The sequence below is a fragment of the Aulonocara stuartgranti genome (genome assembly GCF_965226115.1).
Source record: "Aulonocara stuartgranti genome assembly, chromosome: 7".
Lineage (NCBI taxonomy): Eukaryota > Metazoa > Chordata > Actinopteri > Cichliformes > Cichlidae > Aulonocara > Aulonocara stuartgranti.
The window spans coordinates 65,807,013-65,824,685 of record NC_138945.1 but is presented as its reverse complement, the minus strand read 5'-3'; the positions used below and the strand labels follow the sequence as shown (position 1 = coordinate 65,824,685).

Genomic DNA, 17,673 nt, shown 5'->3' with positions numbered 1-17,673 from the left:
CTAATTATTTTGCTGTGCTTATTTTTATTTAGATGATGTAAATTATAAACCGTGGATGCAATAAAAATGTTTTAAATTCTTCTTGTTAAAAGTGAAGAGCAACTCTCAAATTTACACAGAAATATAAATGAGCAAAGCTGGCTACATTTTATGGTTAAAAAAAAAAAGAGACTAAATGACATCACTTTCTGAGCCAAAAGTATTGCCTCTGTGTTGCACGACTCGAGCCGTACCTCCGGGATCTGATTTGCCAAGGTCACTGCTAACAACAGCACCCACCTAGAGCTCCACACAGAGAAACACAAAATGGCCTGAACAACTGTCAAACACGATGCTACAACCAGCCTGCTTGTACACTTTGTTTTTCACTATAAAAAGTCTCTTCATCAATAAACAAATGCTTGTGAGCCTGCACACAAAGCTCACGCAGAGAGCATCTCTCACACACACAATCACACACACACACACACACACACGCCCTGGTGAGATGTGAAGGCTTCTGAGCAAAGCAGGGAGAGGGGTAATTTCAGCGCACAGCATGCCGCTGAATAGAGGTTGCATTTCTCTCTCCCTCTCTTCTCTCCTTCAGTCCTGTCTGGAATATAAAAACCCAAACACTTGCCAAAATCCCAGCCGTCTCCGGTTTCCTTAGAAACGCGACAGAAAGTGGTGCAGTAAGTTTATCTCTCTCTTTCAAAAAAGAAAAAAAGAAAAAGAAAAAGAAATGACTCAGGTAATGAAACTGTGAATAAGTCATTCATATATATATATATATATATATATATATATATATATATATATATATATATATATATATATATATATATATATATATATATATATATATATATATATATCTGTATTGCATAAAGCAAAACAAAGAAAAACAACATGATCAGATTAGGTAACAATTGTCTTTAATATAAAAAAGAAGCCAGTTCAGGGCCACGCCCCCTTTTTATTCAACCAATCTGAAACATGTGAAAAATAGCTGTTACATAATGTATAACTAAATATTAAACATAGGATTTCAATAATGACAGAGTATGGTAGGAGGAAAGAATAGCTTTCATCACCAAAGTTAATAAAGCTGCTTTAATTTGGTCCTGCACTATAATTTCCATCCCACAGTCTAGTGTCCAGAACTCTTATATTAAGCACAGCTGCTAAAGTCATCAGTCTTTCTTCTGAAGGTCAGAGAAAAAGCCCTGAGCAGTAATTGGTCTTTTGCATAAGAAGCTCAAACAAATATGAGAAAATCTTAACCGGGGGTGGGGGTGGGGGGGTCAATGTCTATAAAAAGGGGTGAAGTAGTGATTAAGGTTGGGTAATCTTCTCCATAATCTAACTGTCCTATAGCAGCCTGGTATCATCAAATAACCTATCCGCACCGTTACTGTGGTGGCGCACAATTATTATCAACTTAACAACAACACTACTGATTTGCTGGGTGTTTTTGACATTGTTTATCAGGACGAATAAAAGTACTGATGCATACATTGATTGTTTGGACAATAAATCAATATGTTAAATACCACAGTTTAATCTGTATCAGTCAAAGAAAATTTCAAGAGGCCAAAAACGAATGCAGGCACTCTTCCATTGTTGTGCAACAATGCTTTTGATTAATTGTGTATAGGCATTTAATTGCCAAATTTTCCATATAAAATTATTCCGGGAAAATACATTATTATTATTATTACTACTACATGTACCAACCAGTATCCATCTCCCAAAATCTGCATTGGAAAGTAAAAAAACAAAAGACCACCACTTAAAACGTGTGTGTTCTGATTATTAATATTCTCCTCAGTCTCACTTGAGGCAAAAAAAGTGTGTGCAGAAGAAGAAGAAGAAGCTGGCTCACAACACGACTGCCAAAATCCCGTGGTTTCATACTTACATCAATTAAGTCCGACAAGTCGTGGATGTAGTATTTGTAAACGGATGAGTTTGTCGCTTCCAGCGTCAGCAGGTACTCGTTCCGCGCTTTGATCGACTTCAGCTTGTTCTCGGAGTACTTGGCTTGACGCTGATGAGAGAATTAGAAGCAAAAATGAGAAACAGACAACAACAGAGCGAGCGAGACGGGGTGAATTTAATGAGTGAAGATTTGCCTTTTGACAAGTGATTATGCTTTCATGTCTCTGCACGCACAGCGAGTCACAGTGCTGGGACTAGATTACTGTCAAAACAAAACATTTTAGGCAACGTTAGAGATAAGTTACAGTCTGGCATGAAAAGGACCAAGTACGGAAAAAAAACAAAAAAATGAACTAAAAGCAGGCTGTGGCCTTGGTTTCAACTTGGACACCTCAGTGTGGGACAGAAGTTTTTAACTTACACTTCCTCTTCAGCAGACAAGCATGAGGCTGTTAGTCAACACGCGCTGACCACTGCACTAGGCTCTGATTCACACACTCCAGATCACCCATATTTTAAGACTTCCCAAAAGCATTCCTGGAAAACTTGTGTTATAAAAAAATCAGTTGCCTGGACTTTAATCATTTGCCACAGAGATTTAACAGACAACAGGCCTGTTCTAAGAAAACAAAGCCTGGGTGAGTCTTTCTTTTTCAATACTGAACAGTTATTTTTTTCTCTTTTATGGAGCAACTACTGGCTTTTGCTGCCTTTAACACCTGGCATCTTACCTTCTCTTTCATCTTCTCAATTTTCTTCACAGAGCTGCGCCTCTGGTATTTTTCCTCCATTCGAATGCTGAAGACAGGATCAGCCCTGCCAATCTGCTTTTCTTCTTGCTTCTCAGCCTCCTTCAGCTTGCTCTCAGCGCTGATGCTCTCCGAGTGGTACATGTGATACGTCTTCATCACCTGGACAGGAAGGAAAAGGCATTGTTTTATTTCAAGACCAGAAAAAACAAAAAAGGCAGCAGCCTCTGGGTGTTGGGTTAGTTCCTGTGGGGTCAAAGATCAGAATAATCCATCGTCTTAATCGTGACCTAACCCGCAAATAAGGCTTCCATCTTCTGACTCACTCATTTATCACCTATCGATTCAACTCCTGTCAAAGCACTCATCGCTCACAGTTCTTCTTGTGCTGAACCACAAATCAAAGAGTCTTTTTTGTTTAGTTAAGTACACAAACCACACAGGCCAAAAAACTAAAAAGATGCACTCAGGAAGTTATCAAGAGGACTATTTTTAGACTTTCAATTCAGCTTTTTAATGAGATGGTATTTGGCTCTGGCTTCATGTCTTCATGTAGCATAAACTTCAAAAATGTGTCTTTTTCTTAAAGCTATAATCGCATTTAAGCTGAAGTCATTCACCGTTTTGCCTTCACACTGTAACAATGTAACACAGCAGAAGTTTATTACGCTGATAGTGGCCTGCTGATTAGAGCTACTTCCTAAAGCTTGAATCATCCTCCTCCTGCGTTCCTCACAGTACTCCATGGATCCATTAGGCAGTGACTCAGCTGCAAGTAGCAGGTTAACTACAAAATACAAATAATGAACTTTCCAAACTTTACAAGAGAGCTGAGAGCTGATAGTCTTATTAACATAGATGATAAACAGACAGTGGACTCATAGGAAAATAATGATGACTCAGTGGCATGGTAAGAGGAAAACTGAAACAAATTCATGATGTCATTGTGAAGTCTGAAAGCAGAATAGGCCACTCAACCCCACACATCCATGAAAATGAAGACATTAGGGAAGCATTTGGAGGAAGAGAAACAAAACAGGTGAAAATGACGAGGAGAGGAAATGAGATCTGAGCTGATGGTTCGTGGCGGTCGGCCAAAACTACTGAACTAAGTAGAAGGACCAAAATTATATTCAAACGTCCAAGGCAGCAATATAGAGCACAGAGCGGTTTAACCTGGAATGAACTGACTCCGGCAAATTACAGCTCCACAACCTGTGTATGAAATACATTTGTCTGCACAAAACCTCAGCTTCAGTACAAATAGAGACTCACCCATTCAAAATCTAAACATCTTTCCCCCAATGTGAGTTATTTCTGTACGAGTGGAACAACAGAGCAAAGCCTGGTTTGTCTGGAGCCCTTCGTCTTTGGTGGGGTTGGCTTAACTGGAACCAGTTTAGAGATGGGTGACTGACCTTGGTCCGCGTACTCCTCACTTAATGGTCTGGAGTCTGCCACTGCTGTGTTTACTTTACCGCTTTTTTTAGAGGGACACATTTAGACACGGACGAGACCTGTTATTTCAGTGGCGGTGGCCGACACTGGGACTGCGGCTGTCTGATGCAACAGCTACCCTGTGTGCGCGCGCGTGTGCGTGTGTGCTCACGTGTGTCCTCCCACTGGGGTTAAAGCAGGCCAAATCTACAGCGTGGACTGTGGTGAGAGTGACACACATTAAGCTCGAGAGTAACACGTTGTTGTGTTTGGAGGAGCGAGGGCTGGTCTGCCCCCTTTACACACAGGGGAAGTGTAACCAACTTCAGTCCTTCATGGTGAGTAACTGGAGACTCTATAAGCAAACTGAACTGATCTTCAGTGAATGTTCTGGGAAGGCAGAACAACTGATTTGACTTGTTGCTACATCACCGTACATGCAAGGTGACGATGCGTCAGGAAAGCAACTAAAAACACAAAATCACACACATGAACAGTATTACTGAATTATATTTCATAAGCTTTAAACCTTAGGTTTGTTGTTATTTATGAAACGCTACTCACGCTATACATAGGCTACAGTAATACACAATATTTAATAAATATCAAACATTAACTTTTCATTCATTTTACTTTTTAAAGGGTTTGCTGGAGTTTGCATATCCATGGCTTCTGTGAGGCATTGAATACAAGGACTAGCAGAGCTGATAGTCAAGTTAAGGCAGTAACTAGCAGGGTCAAAGGTACACAGAGGCTGCTAACAATACAAATGAAAAGCGTTAGGAACTACACTGCACATGTGCAGCCTGTGTGATGCACCAGTTTGACAGCTTGGTAAAATTTCACTGACCTACTGGGGTGAAATTTTAACCTGTGAGTTGACAGGTTCAGAGCCATGGTTTGGTTTCTTGCAACCTGCAAGCTAGTAGTCTTGGGCACATATAGCATAATTACAATGGTTCTCATTTTGAATGTAGAACTTTGTTGCGTGTAATGCAACTTGGACTTTTCCCAGGTTTTCTGTCTGTCTCTGATGTCAGCTACTGAAAGAAATAAAGAATGATAGGGAGCAAGTTGCTATTTGGCTCAGACCTCCCAGTGTGACTTTGCATGAGTCGTTTTCAAGAGCAAAAAAAAAAACAAAAAACTGGTGATGAAAGCTATTAGAAACAGAATATGAACTGTAATGAGTCAAGCAAACACAGAGATGAAAGTTTGTAGCTTTGAATGGCTGATTTATGAGAGTAAAGGGGACAGTTTTATGCTTTTGTGGTGCAAAGAAATGTGACTTTTCCTGTACTTTGTTTGCAATACATTTGCTTGAATGTTTAATTTAGAATCCATCAGATATCTTCCAGTTTCAGGGTTAAAAACATCAAGTTGTTACAGACAGTAAGAAATTATTGAGCTCAATGCTATAAACTAGTCTCAACCACAGCCAAGATGAATGTATTCAAGTGCATTAGTGAAAAATAGCAGTCGTTACTACTTACTGTGTATAGCTCATTGAGGACTTTCATTAAGTCTTCCTGGAGCTGAAAGGCTATTTCTTTGCTCTGTAAAAGAAATACAAAAAGGAAAAACAATAAGAGCAATACAAAGAAATCACCATTATCACACAAGAAATTCATGTTCTATCCAGGTAGTTCCCCTTTAAAGACAACACAGTATAAGCACTGTGGGAACAACCATTACTAAACTGCAGCTTCACAAATCTTTTCAGCAAATGCACACTGTTCGTTCTATATCAGGTTTAATATAAGTGCCACTGAGGTGAAACCATTCTCTACTCTTAATGGTGCACATACAAAACAGATGAGTGCATTTATAATACTGTGTCAAATACAGGCTTTTGTGTGTGAAAGTGGTGCCGGTGTCATGCTAGCTTTTCCACTTAAATCATCGAACACCGCTAGAGTTTCAGCGTCCACATGCTCAACACATTATCTGGCCTCTACGCCTGAATGTAAAAGATTTCTTCCAAATATGTTAACTCAATCAGCCGCGCCACAAGGCTGACTCAGTAATGCTATCACACACACGCCCACAGAAATGCATCTCATGGTTGTGGGATACAGTTTAACAGTGATGGTGTGATGGATTTAGAGAGGCCTTTACTATTAATTTAACAGTGAAGCTTCCATATTTCTTTCACACTGACTCATATAGCGTATCAGATGTTTATGAGATTATGAGTCATGACAATGAATTTTTGATCTCTCCACTATAGTGTTGCCACCTGGATGATATTACAACCTTGGCCTGTGCACCAGGCCTATATCAAACCCAATTATCCTCAGACAAAACTCATTGTGGGAGCCACTCACAGCGATATGATGGACAAGCTTTCTGAGTGGGTATCAAGCCAGCTCCTGTAGTAAGAGAGTGGGGATTTATTTTCTAAAGATATAGAGGGCATTGTAATGCTGAAATAAACACTACATTTAATATTAAAGGGGGCTATTGGGAGTTTTTGAAAAAGGCAGCACAATGATTTTAGGAGTGAGGGTAAATTTGGGGCGAGTTCACGAGCAACAAGATGCACATTCCTGATGCTGGCTTCAGACTGTTGCAATGGCAACAGTTGTTGCCAAGGAAATTAGTTATGTAGCTAAACCTGTTTGAATGTGCACAATGTTTTTGGGAAGAAAACATGAATTTATATCCAAAAAAAAAAAAACCACCAAAAGCATTGCAGATTGTGAGTCGTCTTAAAGCCGTTTTTATATTTTACTGAATAAGAAATTGCAAATAGTCAGTCTGCCAGTTTTAGCCGCACGATACAGTTCATAAAGAGATAAGCTGAAGCAAGCACTGAAGCAAAGTTAACTGGATGCATTTATTTTCACAGTGCAATATATTGTGCCGTAGTTGTTTATTACTTGTGACACAAGATGCTGTTAAATGCATCACTGACCCAAGTGAGTTCTCAGACATGATCACGCTTGCACGAAACACCACAAGTTTTTGGCTATAACTGAACCGTGCATATGCAACCGACCTGAACCGCAGCAAGACTGCGAGTACTTCTACGCAGATTTTCACAGTCTGTCACTCATGTTCTTCATGTTGCTTACAGGTAGAGCTGTACAGTGTCCAAGTATTTTAACAGACAGCAAAGAGGATTACGCTCTCAGTCACTGGCTGCTAGGCTGGTGTCTGAAATTATAGAGTCACGCTAGGTGACCTGACTGATCTGCAACACCTACCTAACCACCACCTGGTCTGTCATTTCCCCAACTTGGAGCTTTTTAGCTAATCGGGACATAATCAGATAATTAGATTCCAGGAGAAACAAACTCAGCAAGAGGAAACCTCAGGCATGTTTGACAGGTGAGTGTAGATAAGGAAGTTACTAAGCAGTCTTACGTTTTTTGGTGAACTATACGATCACCTGGTCCTTGGGTTTATCAATACTCAGTAAACTGCCTCTTAAATGTAAATTCACACGATTGTAAAGACACAGACCTTCCCCTGTGGGAAAATCCATTAGCAAGCATCAGTTCCATGGACAGGACCTTTGACTATCTGTCAGATCTAACACACATCAGTTCTTTCCCATTGAGGAGGCTGGGAAGTGATCCAGAGCTCAATGAAAAGCCTTCTCAGAGATCACAAGATGTGCGAGAAAGAATGTGTGTACACGTGTGTGTGTGTGTTGGATGTGAGAGGAATAAAGAGGGAAATGATGGTAAATTACATTTACAATCACGACTGCCTTTTACCAGAAAAAGCTACACGTAGCATGAGGTTTCGAATTTTGGAAACAGTTGTTTAGCGAAGCTGTGTTGTGTAACACATGTCGCTGATTTAATTTGCACAACGTTTTTTCCTTCCTGCTTAAAGGAATCTCAGCTGGGGGGTTTCCAATTCAGTCCAATTCATTAAAAGGATCCTACAAATGGGTTTTCCCTTTCAACTTCATACCATCTGTATTCCAACCACATTAGAAAGATGAAACAAACCCAGTGAGAAGAAACCATGGCAGCACTTAGGGAGTGGTGGGTTTCATATTACCACTGCCATTAATCACAATATAGAGATGGCAGCTGTATACGCTGCAGGGCCCGTGTGTACATTAGTGTCTTCCGACTGTAACTTGGAATTTGACCAAATGACACAAATATTGAACCCTTCATAAAATGTCAGCCTAATTATTGGTTAGTCCAGCTGTTTCACTTGTGATTTAAAAAAAAAACAAAACAAATACTCTGTATATAATAATCTGTTAAAAATGGTTTAAAACTAAAAGTTGCTTTGTTATTTATTATGCAAATAAGAAACTAAATTCATGTTTTTTGAGCCGGTGTTCTGGGAATCCATCTTACCTCACAAACCATCCTAGCGGTTGTTTCTGCGCATGTGCTTTGCATGCGCACAACACAAAATTAAGTGTCAAACCATCATATCTTTGTGAGTATAAGCTAGAAGCATACTCTGATGGGTAAAGTTAAGTGGCAAACCGTCCTACATACTTACATTTCTGCTGGAATTCTTGTGTGACGGCAGGAATGTGCATAAACTACGTACGGTGGACGATTTGCCAAAGTATGATGATTTGTCAGAACACCGGCACAGCGGACGTCTCTGAGAAGTTGCAAATTCAATGATGCAAAACATTCAACCACCAACACTAATTTTTCTGCTCAGGAATGAAATTATTGAACATAAATAGCTTTAATTTGGCATCTTTTACTATTTTTTTCTGCTTTTTGTAAAAGTGTAACTTTGAAAATTCAATGACAACATCAATAATTTTATTTTAGCATTAAAAATATTATTTTGATTAGAGCATTTGCACACACTGGTAGATTAACTATTACAGAAACATAAAAATTTGGTAATTATCGCTACTGTTAGGTTTACTCCACAGCTGCCCTGAATTAACATTGAGTGGTGGACTAATACATTTGCAAAGCACCATATTGGAGGTGCTGGTAGTGGATTTTGGGATATTACACTTTTTGTTATTACACCAAATCAGTTAAATAGATTCAGCTTGAATTATTTCAATATTTACACCTTTTTGTAAACTTATGTGTTGCTTTAAGTTCAAAAGTGCCTCGAGCTCTAGGAAATCCACCATGTAGCTGCTGCCACAGAATATCACTTTCATGAATAAAACAGGGCAGAGCAAAACAAAGAGCCAGTTGTATGAATAATGAAAACTTGATGCATGTGAGAAGATCTTTCCAAGCATAAAGACAGAAAAAGCTCGCTACTCGAGTCTTGCGTTTAAACACACAAAAGAGGAAAAAATGTGGTGCTTCTAAAGAAAGCCGTGGTTTCTTTTTAAGTGACCACAGTGCAGAACTAAAGAAATAAATGCACACGCCGAACAGCAACCGGAGGATGTTGACGAAGACAATATGGCCACTATGGGGTCCCTCCTCCGCTGCTGCACCTCGCAGCATGAAACCTGAACATACAAGGAAATATAAACACGGGTCTTTGATGTGGTGGAAGGATGACAAGAGTACAGCTGTCTCCTCAAAGCTGTGAGGGAGTCCACGTAACATGGGGGACTTCTCTGTTGTTTGTGCCTCGTTATTGAAGCTCTGCTGAGATCAAAGGCTCGGGGAAGCTTTAATTAGAGTGCGAGCTGTGTCTCGGGTCTCCAATGAGCTGGGACCTCCCATCAGACTGCTTCTTGTCTGCGCAATGTCACCTGGATACACAAAGTAAATGCCAACTTTAAAAGGACAGTCTATAAAGTGGCTCGATACAGCAGATTCCACAGCAGTAATGGGGATGCAGGTGGAGTAATGACAGGACTGCACTACTCCACAGTTTGTGAGGAGTTTCTGAGCTGCATTAAAAATATGTATCATTATTGAAAGTAGTCTATCATTATGATTGTGAAAGTAAGTTAAGCCAGGACAGAGGTCGGTGACTCGCGGCTCTTTTGCTCCTCGGCTGTGGCTAAAATAAGAAAATGTTAAATGTTACAGGCACAACCTTCCCTGTGTGACGTGATCTGTGCGTATCAGGCGCTCGCCCACATGTGTTTAAGAGAGGGTTGAGAGATGTTACGAGTAGGTTTAGACTCTGTATACACAGAAGGTTTTTTGAAAGTGAAAATGATTGCCTTCGTGAAGCTGAACTTTATAAATTGTGCGTAAATGATTAGTATTTATTCAGGTTTGGATGTTTGCATCTGTAAAATAGTTTCACATGGTGGTTTTTTGTTTTGTGTGTGGATTGAAGCACGTGCGTGTGAGTCCTCAAAAGTTCATTGTACACATTTGCAAAGCTTAGCTTACAGTTGTGGATCATATTGTGTGCATTTGCAACCCTTTTGAGACAAATGTTATAGTTTTCATGATTATTCTTGTTTTAAATTATAGCGGCTCTTTTCCCCCAGTATTCGCAACAAGACGAAACTTTGAGAAAATACTGTCTGTTTCACATCTGGCCTCGTTAGTAGAACCAGAACCCTTTAAAGGGAAATGAGTGTTGCAGCTTCCTGTGAGTCTGCTGGGGGTTCAAGGCAAACCAAGAAATTATACTGCTTTGAAGACCAAATTTAAAAAACAAAAATGTTTCCTTCTTTTTAAACAGATAAGATCTTGGAGGTTTGCAAGAAAGTGGAGCATAAAAAGAGAAAGGATAAAAAGGTTGTGCAAGCTAAAATGACACAAAGGCGCTCCTCTGAAGAAAAGACACTTTGTAATTTAGGTTTGCGGTGAGTTCATGTGACTCCTGCAACATAGGAGCTCATAATCTGTTAGGGAGTCGTCAGCTTTGTGGTAGAAAATGCAGCAGATTGGTTTTGGTCATAAAACCATGAGAGACCAAAGACGTTCTGAATCTTAAAGACTGGTGACCGAGCTCCCAGCGCACTACTCTTAATTCACAAAACGAAACCACGGGAGCGCCACAGACCATCATACCATCAAACGCAATGCTGAATATATATCCTGCATATCATGCGACTAAATATACACTGTTTTTGAATGAATGGATGCATTAAAAGTGAAAGATTGTTTATATAACATGAGGGCCTGGAGACACTGCTGCCCAATGTGACCGCTACGAAGAATCTGGATCATGTTAGTGGTGACTTTGAGTGTTTTGCTGATCAAAGAAAAAGGCACATGTGACCCATTTCTAGCAGAGGTCAAACATCAGTATAATGAACAAAAAAAACCCTTCAAAAGCAGTCAAAATGAGACTATGAGAATTTAAATAGACAAGGAAACAGTGATGCAGAGAAAAATACTAATTTATTAACTTATAAAAGGTCATTTGTGTTATATATCAAGTACATGAGTGTTTTGTTATACAGTTGTACGATAAACAAGGCTGAAAAGTGCCATGAATTCCTGCAAATTTGCAAAAAGAAATTGTGCTGATTTTCTTTGTTTTAAAAAAAACAACAAGTTTTTCCCTTTAAACCATAAAGGAAATGAATGAAAACTAAATGAAAAATACCTGCTGCAATTCTTATAGCACAAATAAAAAGACTCAAAAGTCATTTTTAGGCTACGTCCACACTAATGCGTTTCCGTTTGAAAACGCATCGTTTTCTCTTCGTTTTGGCCTCCGTCCACACGGAGACGCCGTTTTCCTCAAGGAAAAACGCAGCGTTTTGAAAATGCTCTCGAAAACGCATACATTTCAAAACGGAGCTGCCCCGTCGCAGTGTGGACACTCGAAAACGCAGACTTTCTAAAACGATGACGCATTTTAGTCATGTGATGCAGTCATGTGACCAATCAAACAAAGACAGCGGAGGGCGTTATACAGCAGTTGTTTTGTTTGCTCTCAATTTTGACAGCCCTAAAAAAAAGATTAATATCAGTTTGTACATGCTCCAGGTAGCTTTTCTTCAAATTCTTTAATTCTCACTCGCTTTCACGCATGCGCAGGACTGGAAGCGTTTTGTGCTGTTTCAATGTGGACGCACAACTTTGTGAAAACGACTGAAAACGCTAGTGTGTGTGTGTGTGTGTGTGTGTGTGTGCACCGCCTCAACTCTAAAAACTACTTTGCCCTTTCTGCCCTCACCTTCTTGAGTAGCCGTGTAGAGTCCTCGCTGATCTGCATGAACCTCATGATGACATTGTTGAGGTAGATGTCACTCAGTGTTGCGTGGTCCTTACTCTCCCTCCTAACCTGGTTCAGCAGCAGGTACCAACAGTTGACTGGTGACAGCAGATTCTGGTCTTTCCTGAGTAAACCAATGGAAATAAGAGTTCAGATAAATTAGGGAATGAAAATGAAAAATTATAAAGTAATGGTTATAACGGAGGTATTCCTTGGTTAACTTTTGTGCCAGACTGAACATATCATGGAGTAAAATTCACTTTATTCATTTTACAGAGTTAAAGAGGATTTACTATTTATATCGTTTTAGAATAATTAGTGCAACCTAAGGTCTTTTGGTTTTTTGTTGTTGTATTTAATGCAACAAATTCCCATTAAAGCACTTATCTTTTTTTGCCAGACAAAAGAATGACTGAAATGTGGCTCATTCACACTACACTGTTAACCACCCATTACTTCCAAGCCAAGCTGTTGTGCTGCTGTGAAAATTCAGGAGCTAAATGAGACATTCTTTGTTTAGAAAGATCTATTTGCCCCCAAAACAATTTCATACTTCAATACTATTATCAAAATAACCTTGCAGGCCTGTACAAAATATCTGTATGCATTCATCTGAACATTTTCCTATTGGCAACTGTTGGCTGGTTTAGACAGCATTTCCTCTTTTTTTCTAAATGCAGGAGATCGTGACAAGCAGGATGTTTACAAAAACCTCAAGAGCACCCATAAAAAACCTCAAGAGCACCAGTGCTCGTCACTAAAGCAGAAGACAGATTCATCATAGGCGTCCCAGGGTGTTAAATGTCCCATGCACCACAGGCTCTGGGCCAAAAAGATTCTCCAAATATTACAAGGACTACACAGCTAACTTGGAAATATCAGTGACATTTCTAGGGCAGAGCTACAATGCTCTGAGCAAAAATGATTTTCTAAAACCAGGGAAGAGTGTCCCTAAGACTATAAATACACTGTGTAGACTGGTGTTAAAGAAGCCATGTATATGTTGTAGGTGAACTTGAAGAGTAGAGTAAAACTGCAAAAAGAACAAGAAAGACAAGGAAAAGAAGAGAAGCTGCACAATAGTGGATAATAATAGAAAAGAATTCAAATAAAAATACAGAAGTCAGAGAGGCGTTTCCTGCGCTGTGTGCCGCCTGCAGCCAGGCTAACTGTAGGACATTGTCCAGACCAGAGTGAGCTGGGGCCCTGTGTAAGCAGTGGCCCGCAAGCGGACTTCCTCTGGGTTAATCTATAACATTCCTGCTGCCTGCAAAAAAGTGACACAGAATATAAGTGTGCATGCTTGTGCACATGTGTGTGTGTGCTTGGGAGAGAACTGAAAGCTGGGTCTTGGGTCAAGTCTTTCAGGAACCATATGGAGACTCGCCTCTGCACCTCTCCAAGTTTGCAAAGACGGACAACATTTGTCAACGCAACAGGTGAAACTTTACACTTGGCAAAGCTGCCCAGCCCTGACCTAGCCTTCAACATTGGCACCACATCTGCTTGGTGAGCAAAAATGAAGAAAATGAACAACTGATGCAAACATTCCAAACAGCTGAAATGTTTCCTGAGGTTAAGCAAAAACAGGAAGACAACTACGCAGACATGAAAAACATCCAAGGGGATTCGTTTTTCAAAGAAACCAGACGAACATGATAACATGTCCAGTATGGTTGGGAATCAGAAAATAACTACATTTTAAGACAATAGTATTGCAATACATTGCCTGTGATAATGGTGGCATCACAAAGCAGCGGCATATCATTTTAATACATTAGTTCCCTGATTTGCTTTCCTCAGCTGTCCCTGACGTCAGCCCTGTGAATGTGCCCTTCATTGCAAGTTAGTTCACTGTACCTTCCCTCACAGCACCATGTGAAGTCATGGTAAAACGAGCCATTTAGCACAAATACATGTTTTAACCACATTTGTGTGTATAAATAACTTTTACACACGGAGAAAAATATAGATTCTCACACTCACTCAAGCAGTAACTGTGCTTGACGGCATCACTCACCATCTGTCAAAGAGCAATTACTATAGAAATCCTTTCTGCATTATGTATCAGATCCATTCTACAGCACTCAATCTAGACTTGTGGGAACAGTACTAGTTTGTGTTTATTAATTCACTCATGTTCTCAGGTCCAGATGAATCATGTTCTGTAGGTCACTGACAAGAAGCTGGACATAAAACGCCACAAGCCACTAAACAATTTAATACTGGTAAATTGACTCCTCAGACTGGAAAAAAAACCACTGTACTGTCTGAAGTAGGACAGCATTACTAAGTTTAACCTAATTTAACACCAGAAGTAATCTGTAACCTATGTGCACATGGCTAATAACATCCAGGGCATCCAACAAAAACGGCATCCACCTTTCACATGAAATTTGATTAAATCTGAAACATTTAAAGAATAATGTAGCATAAGTAACAGTGTAGCACATGTTATCAAATTAAATCAATTTGTTTAAAAAAAGAAAAAGAAAAGAAAGAAAGTTTGATTTAGTAGGGTCAGCCCCTTCACAAAGTATAAAGAGGACAGGCAAAAAAACAAGTGGGAAACCCACACAGGCTGTGACAACATAACCCCCTGGGAGTTGCTAACCCCACATATAATGGCAGGAAAGTCTCACTGTCATCATTTCCCCCTCAGCCAGGGCAGGAACTGGGTCAGACAGAACAGTGACAGATAGACAAGACTCCCCACAAGAGCCAAACACAGGTATGAAAAGAGGAACTCGTGTGTAGAAGAGGGGTGGGGGGGGACAGAGGAACAATGTCACCATACTTGCACTCTCATACAGCAGGATGACACTAAAAATGAAGGATACCAATTCAGTGTGTACAGTATTTAAACAGAAGGTCTTATCAATAGAAATGGCAAAATAGCAAAGTTGTCTAGTGCCACACTGATTTAAAAAAAAAACAAAAACAACAACAAAACCCCCAAAACGTTTCACTTTAAAGTGCACAAATCTCCAGCACCAACGAAGCTGACTCGCGGTGCAGTCTTTCTGCTTATTTGAGTACACATTTACATTTTAAAAGGAAGCAACAGAATGCCAAAGGCTCATAATGACCACAGGAAATGCACCATTTTCTTCATCACTGGTCCTGTGAAAGAATCCCAACAAAGTTGAACTTAATCAAATGAGAATGCGTCAGCAGTTTTCCCTAGACAGCAGGTAGTTATGTGTGGCATTACACAGACTAAGCAGCCACGATGTTTTCCACACCTCCCGCTAATCCTCTGAGACAAAGTGAGGAAGTCCTCTAACCAGCGGCTTAATTTCAGATAAAAGCAGCATATTTAAGACAATCCCAGTTGTGGCTGATGCTACATAAATATTTCAGTTATTCTTTTGCTCTCCGATTCCACGTCCCCTCCCTGAACAAACCTTGCATAATACAGTATCTGGTTGTTTGCATGTGTGTGTTTAAGAAAGACTGGGGGAGAGAGAGAAGAGAGTGTTTGCCCATATTTGTTCATTTGTGTGTGTTCTGCAAACAGCCGCTGAAACACAAATAGATGGCTCTCCCACAGAGTGCTGCAGTGGACAGCACTGTAATTTTGTTTTCTTTCCACAAAAAACCCAAAACTAAACTGGTGGCTCTGAAGTGTCCTAATGCCCGTTCATTTTCAAAGCTGATGTGCTGCACTCAGAAGCTGCTGCTGTCTGCTTTACTGCAGCATTGCCAAACATCCGGGACACTTAAAGCTCTGAAAGTTTTCGTATCTATTACACTTTTGCTTAGACCAACATGTTTAACAGCATGTGTTCTCCAAAGTGTCCTAATTTGACTTTATAGCTGCTAATTGTTACGTTTAATTGGGACAATTTTTTCCAATGCTGCGCACTGCGTTTACTTCTATAATGAAGGCTGAAGAACAAAACCTAAAAACAGAACTACACAATGATCTCTTCATAGTTAACCGTAAAACAAAAGTTCTCTTGGACAACAAGAGTCTCAGAACAGGCAGTGGCTTAGAAAAATACTAAACTACATAATGATCAAAAGTAATGATGCCTGTAAGACGCTATATTCACATATTTGTTATTATTGTTATCTCTTTTGTTATGCTGAAGTATGTTGAGAAGCAGAAACGAGCACCATTACTTTAAAATTTACACTTTTGTTGCGTTAGGCCATTTTCAAATGTGGCTACAGTCTTTACTCTACTTTAGAGTTCAGCAGACCTCTACTGCAGTCTCCCTAGACTCCACAGGTATAGCTCAGCTCAGTACAGGGCACCCCCGAAGCAAGAAGCATTCCTCTCCAGCAGCGAGCAACCGCAATACTCCCACAGGTCGCACAAAGTCTGTACTTTCAGATGTGCACAAACTTCATTTCACCCCCGAGAAAGACTGAACTCCTACTGTGTCAAAACTTTTTCGTAGCTTGGAATAGCTCGAGAACTTTATGGTAACACGTAAATGGTTCAAGAACAACATAGCTGCCTTCCAACAGCAGAAAACTAGGTTTAGTCTTGTCAAACAAAATCACACATGGCAATGTTTGCAGACTGGTGGAAGGAAATTGTGGCATCGTGTCTTTATAGCTTCACAGAAACATGGTTTATACGAAGGGGGTATGGGATCACAGAAGCATAGCATCAACCACCACCTGTGTTTTGCCCCATTTCCTAGAGGCAACTAAAACAAATACCCATGGGATGAGGCTTGAAGCTGCCTACAAGGGAACTTTCTAAAGAAACTGAATATGTCAAAAATGCTGCATATTAATGCATTTTTAACTAAAAAGAATGACATCTTGAACGCTCATCTCAAAATCTGCTACGCAAACCAGACTCAACAACACTGCTTCATTGCCAACACTTTGTGAATACAGCTGGTCTTGACCAGTTCTTAGATTTAGCTGCTGATTAAAGGACGATACTTCAACCAGGAGCAATACAGTCAAAATAAGCAGAAGTTTAAATTTAGCAATATGGCTCCCTGCCCGACCATGTCCATACACAGAAAGCTGGATCTGAAGTATGTAGATGAACTGATCTGCCATTGTGGATGATTCCATAGCCTTCCTTAAGCCTCAGTCAGAGATCATCTGGCTTTCCCAATTACTAGGGAAATCTGCATTTCCCAACTGGTTGGTGAGTGGCTGCTGGCTGTTGCAAGGTGACAATGGTCATAACGAAGGTGTTGTGATTGTTTTGATCACTAGCAGGCTGCCACAGTCACCTGTAATTTGCATGAAATATGTCGATTTGTCCGTCAGCATTTGACATTTATGTTGTGTGCTGTCGTGCAACTGAAAAGTAAAGCATATACTGTTGTAAATGTTGTGCCTTGAAAGTGAACTTTCATCATTTCTGGTTTGTGCTGCATTTTTCAGAGTTTCACTAGGACTTGGCAAGTAGTTTGCAAGTGTCTTCACTTCACAGTCACATGGAGGTTTTTGGTGCAGCACCATATACCTCTCTGCGACCAATTTCACGCTAGCAAACACTCACCAACTATCAGAAGGGTCACTGATCAGCTTCTAA

At 40.0% G+C, this 17,673-nt stretch overlaps 1 protein-coding gene across 5 annotated transcripts in view; it reads right to left on the bottom strand.

Annotated features, from left to right (window-relative positions):
• srgap1a (SLIT-ROBO Rho GTPase activating protein 1a) overlaps window positions 1-17,673 on the bottom strand; it is a 77,790-nt gene that overhangs the window by 30,941 nt on the left and 29,176 nt on the right. For all 5 annotated transcript variants that reach the window (XM_082539352.1, XM_082539355.1, XM_082539351.1 and 2 more), the window contains exons 3-6: window positions 12,120-12,282; window positions 5,603-5,665; window positions 2,655-2,834; window positions 1,904-2,032 (exon numbers count right to left, since the gene is read on the bottom strand). In XM_082539352.1, the coding sequence (XP_082395478.1) occupies window positions 1,904-2,032; window positions 2,655-2,834; window positions 5,603-5,665; window positions 12,120-12,282 (535 nt within the window). The remainder of the gene's footprint in view (window positions 1-1,903; window positions 2,033-2,654; window positions 2,835-5,602; window positions 5,666-12,119; window positions 12,283-17,673) is intronic.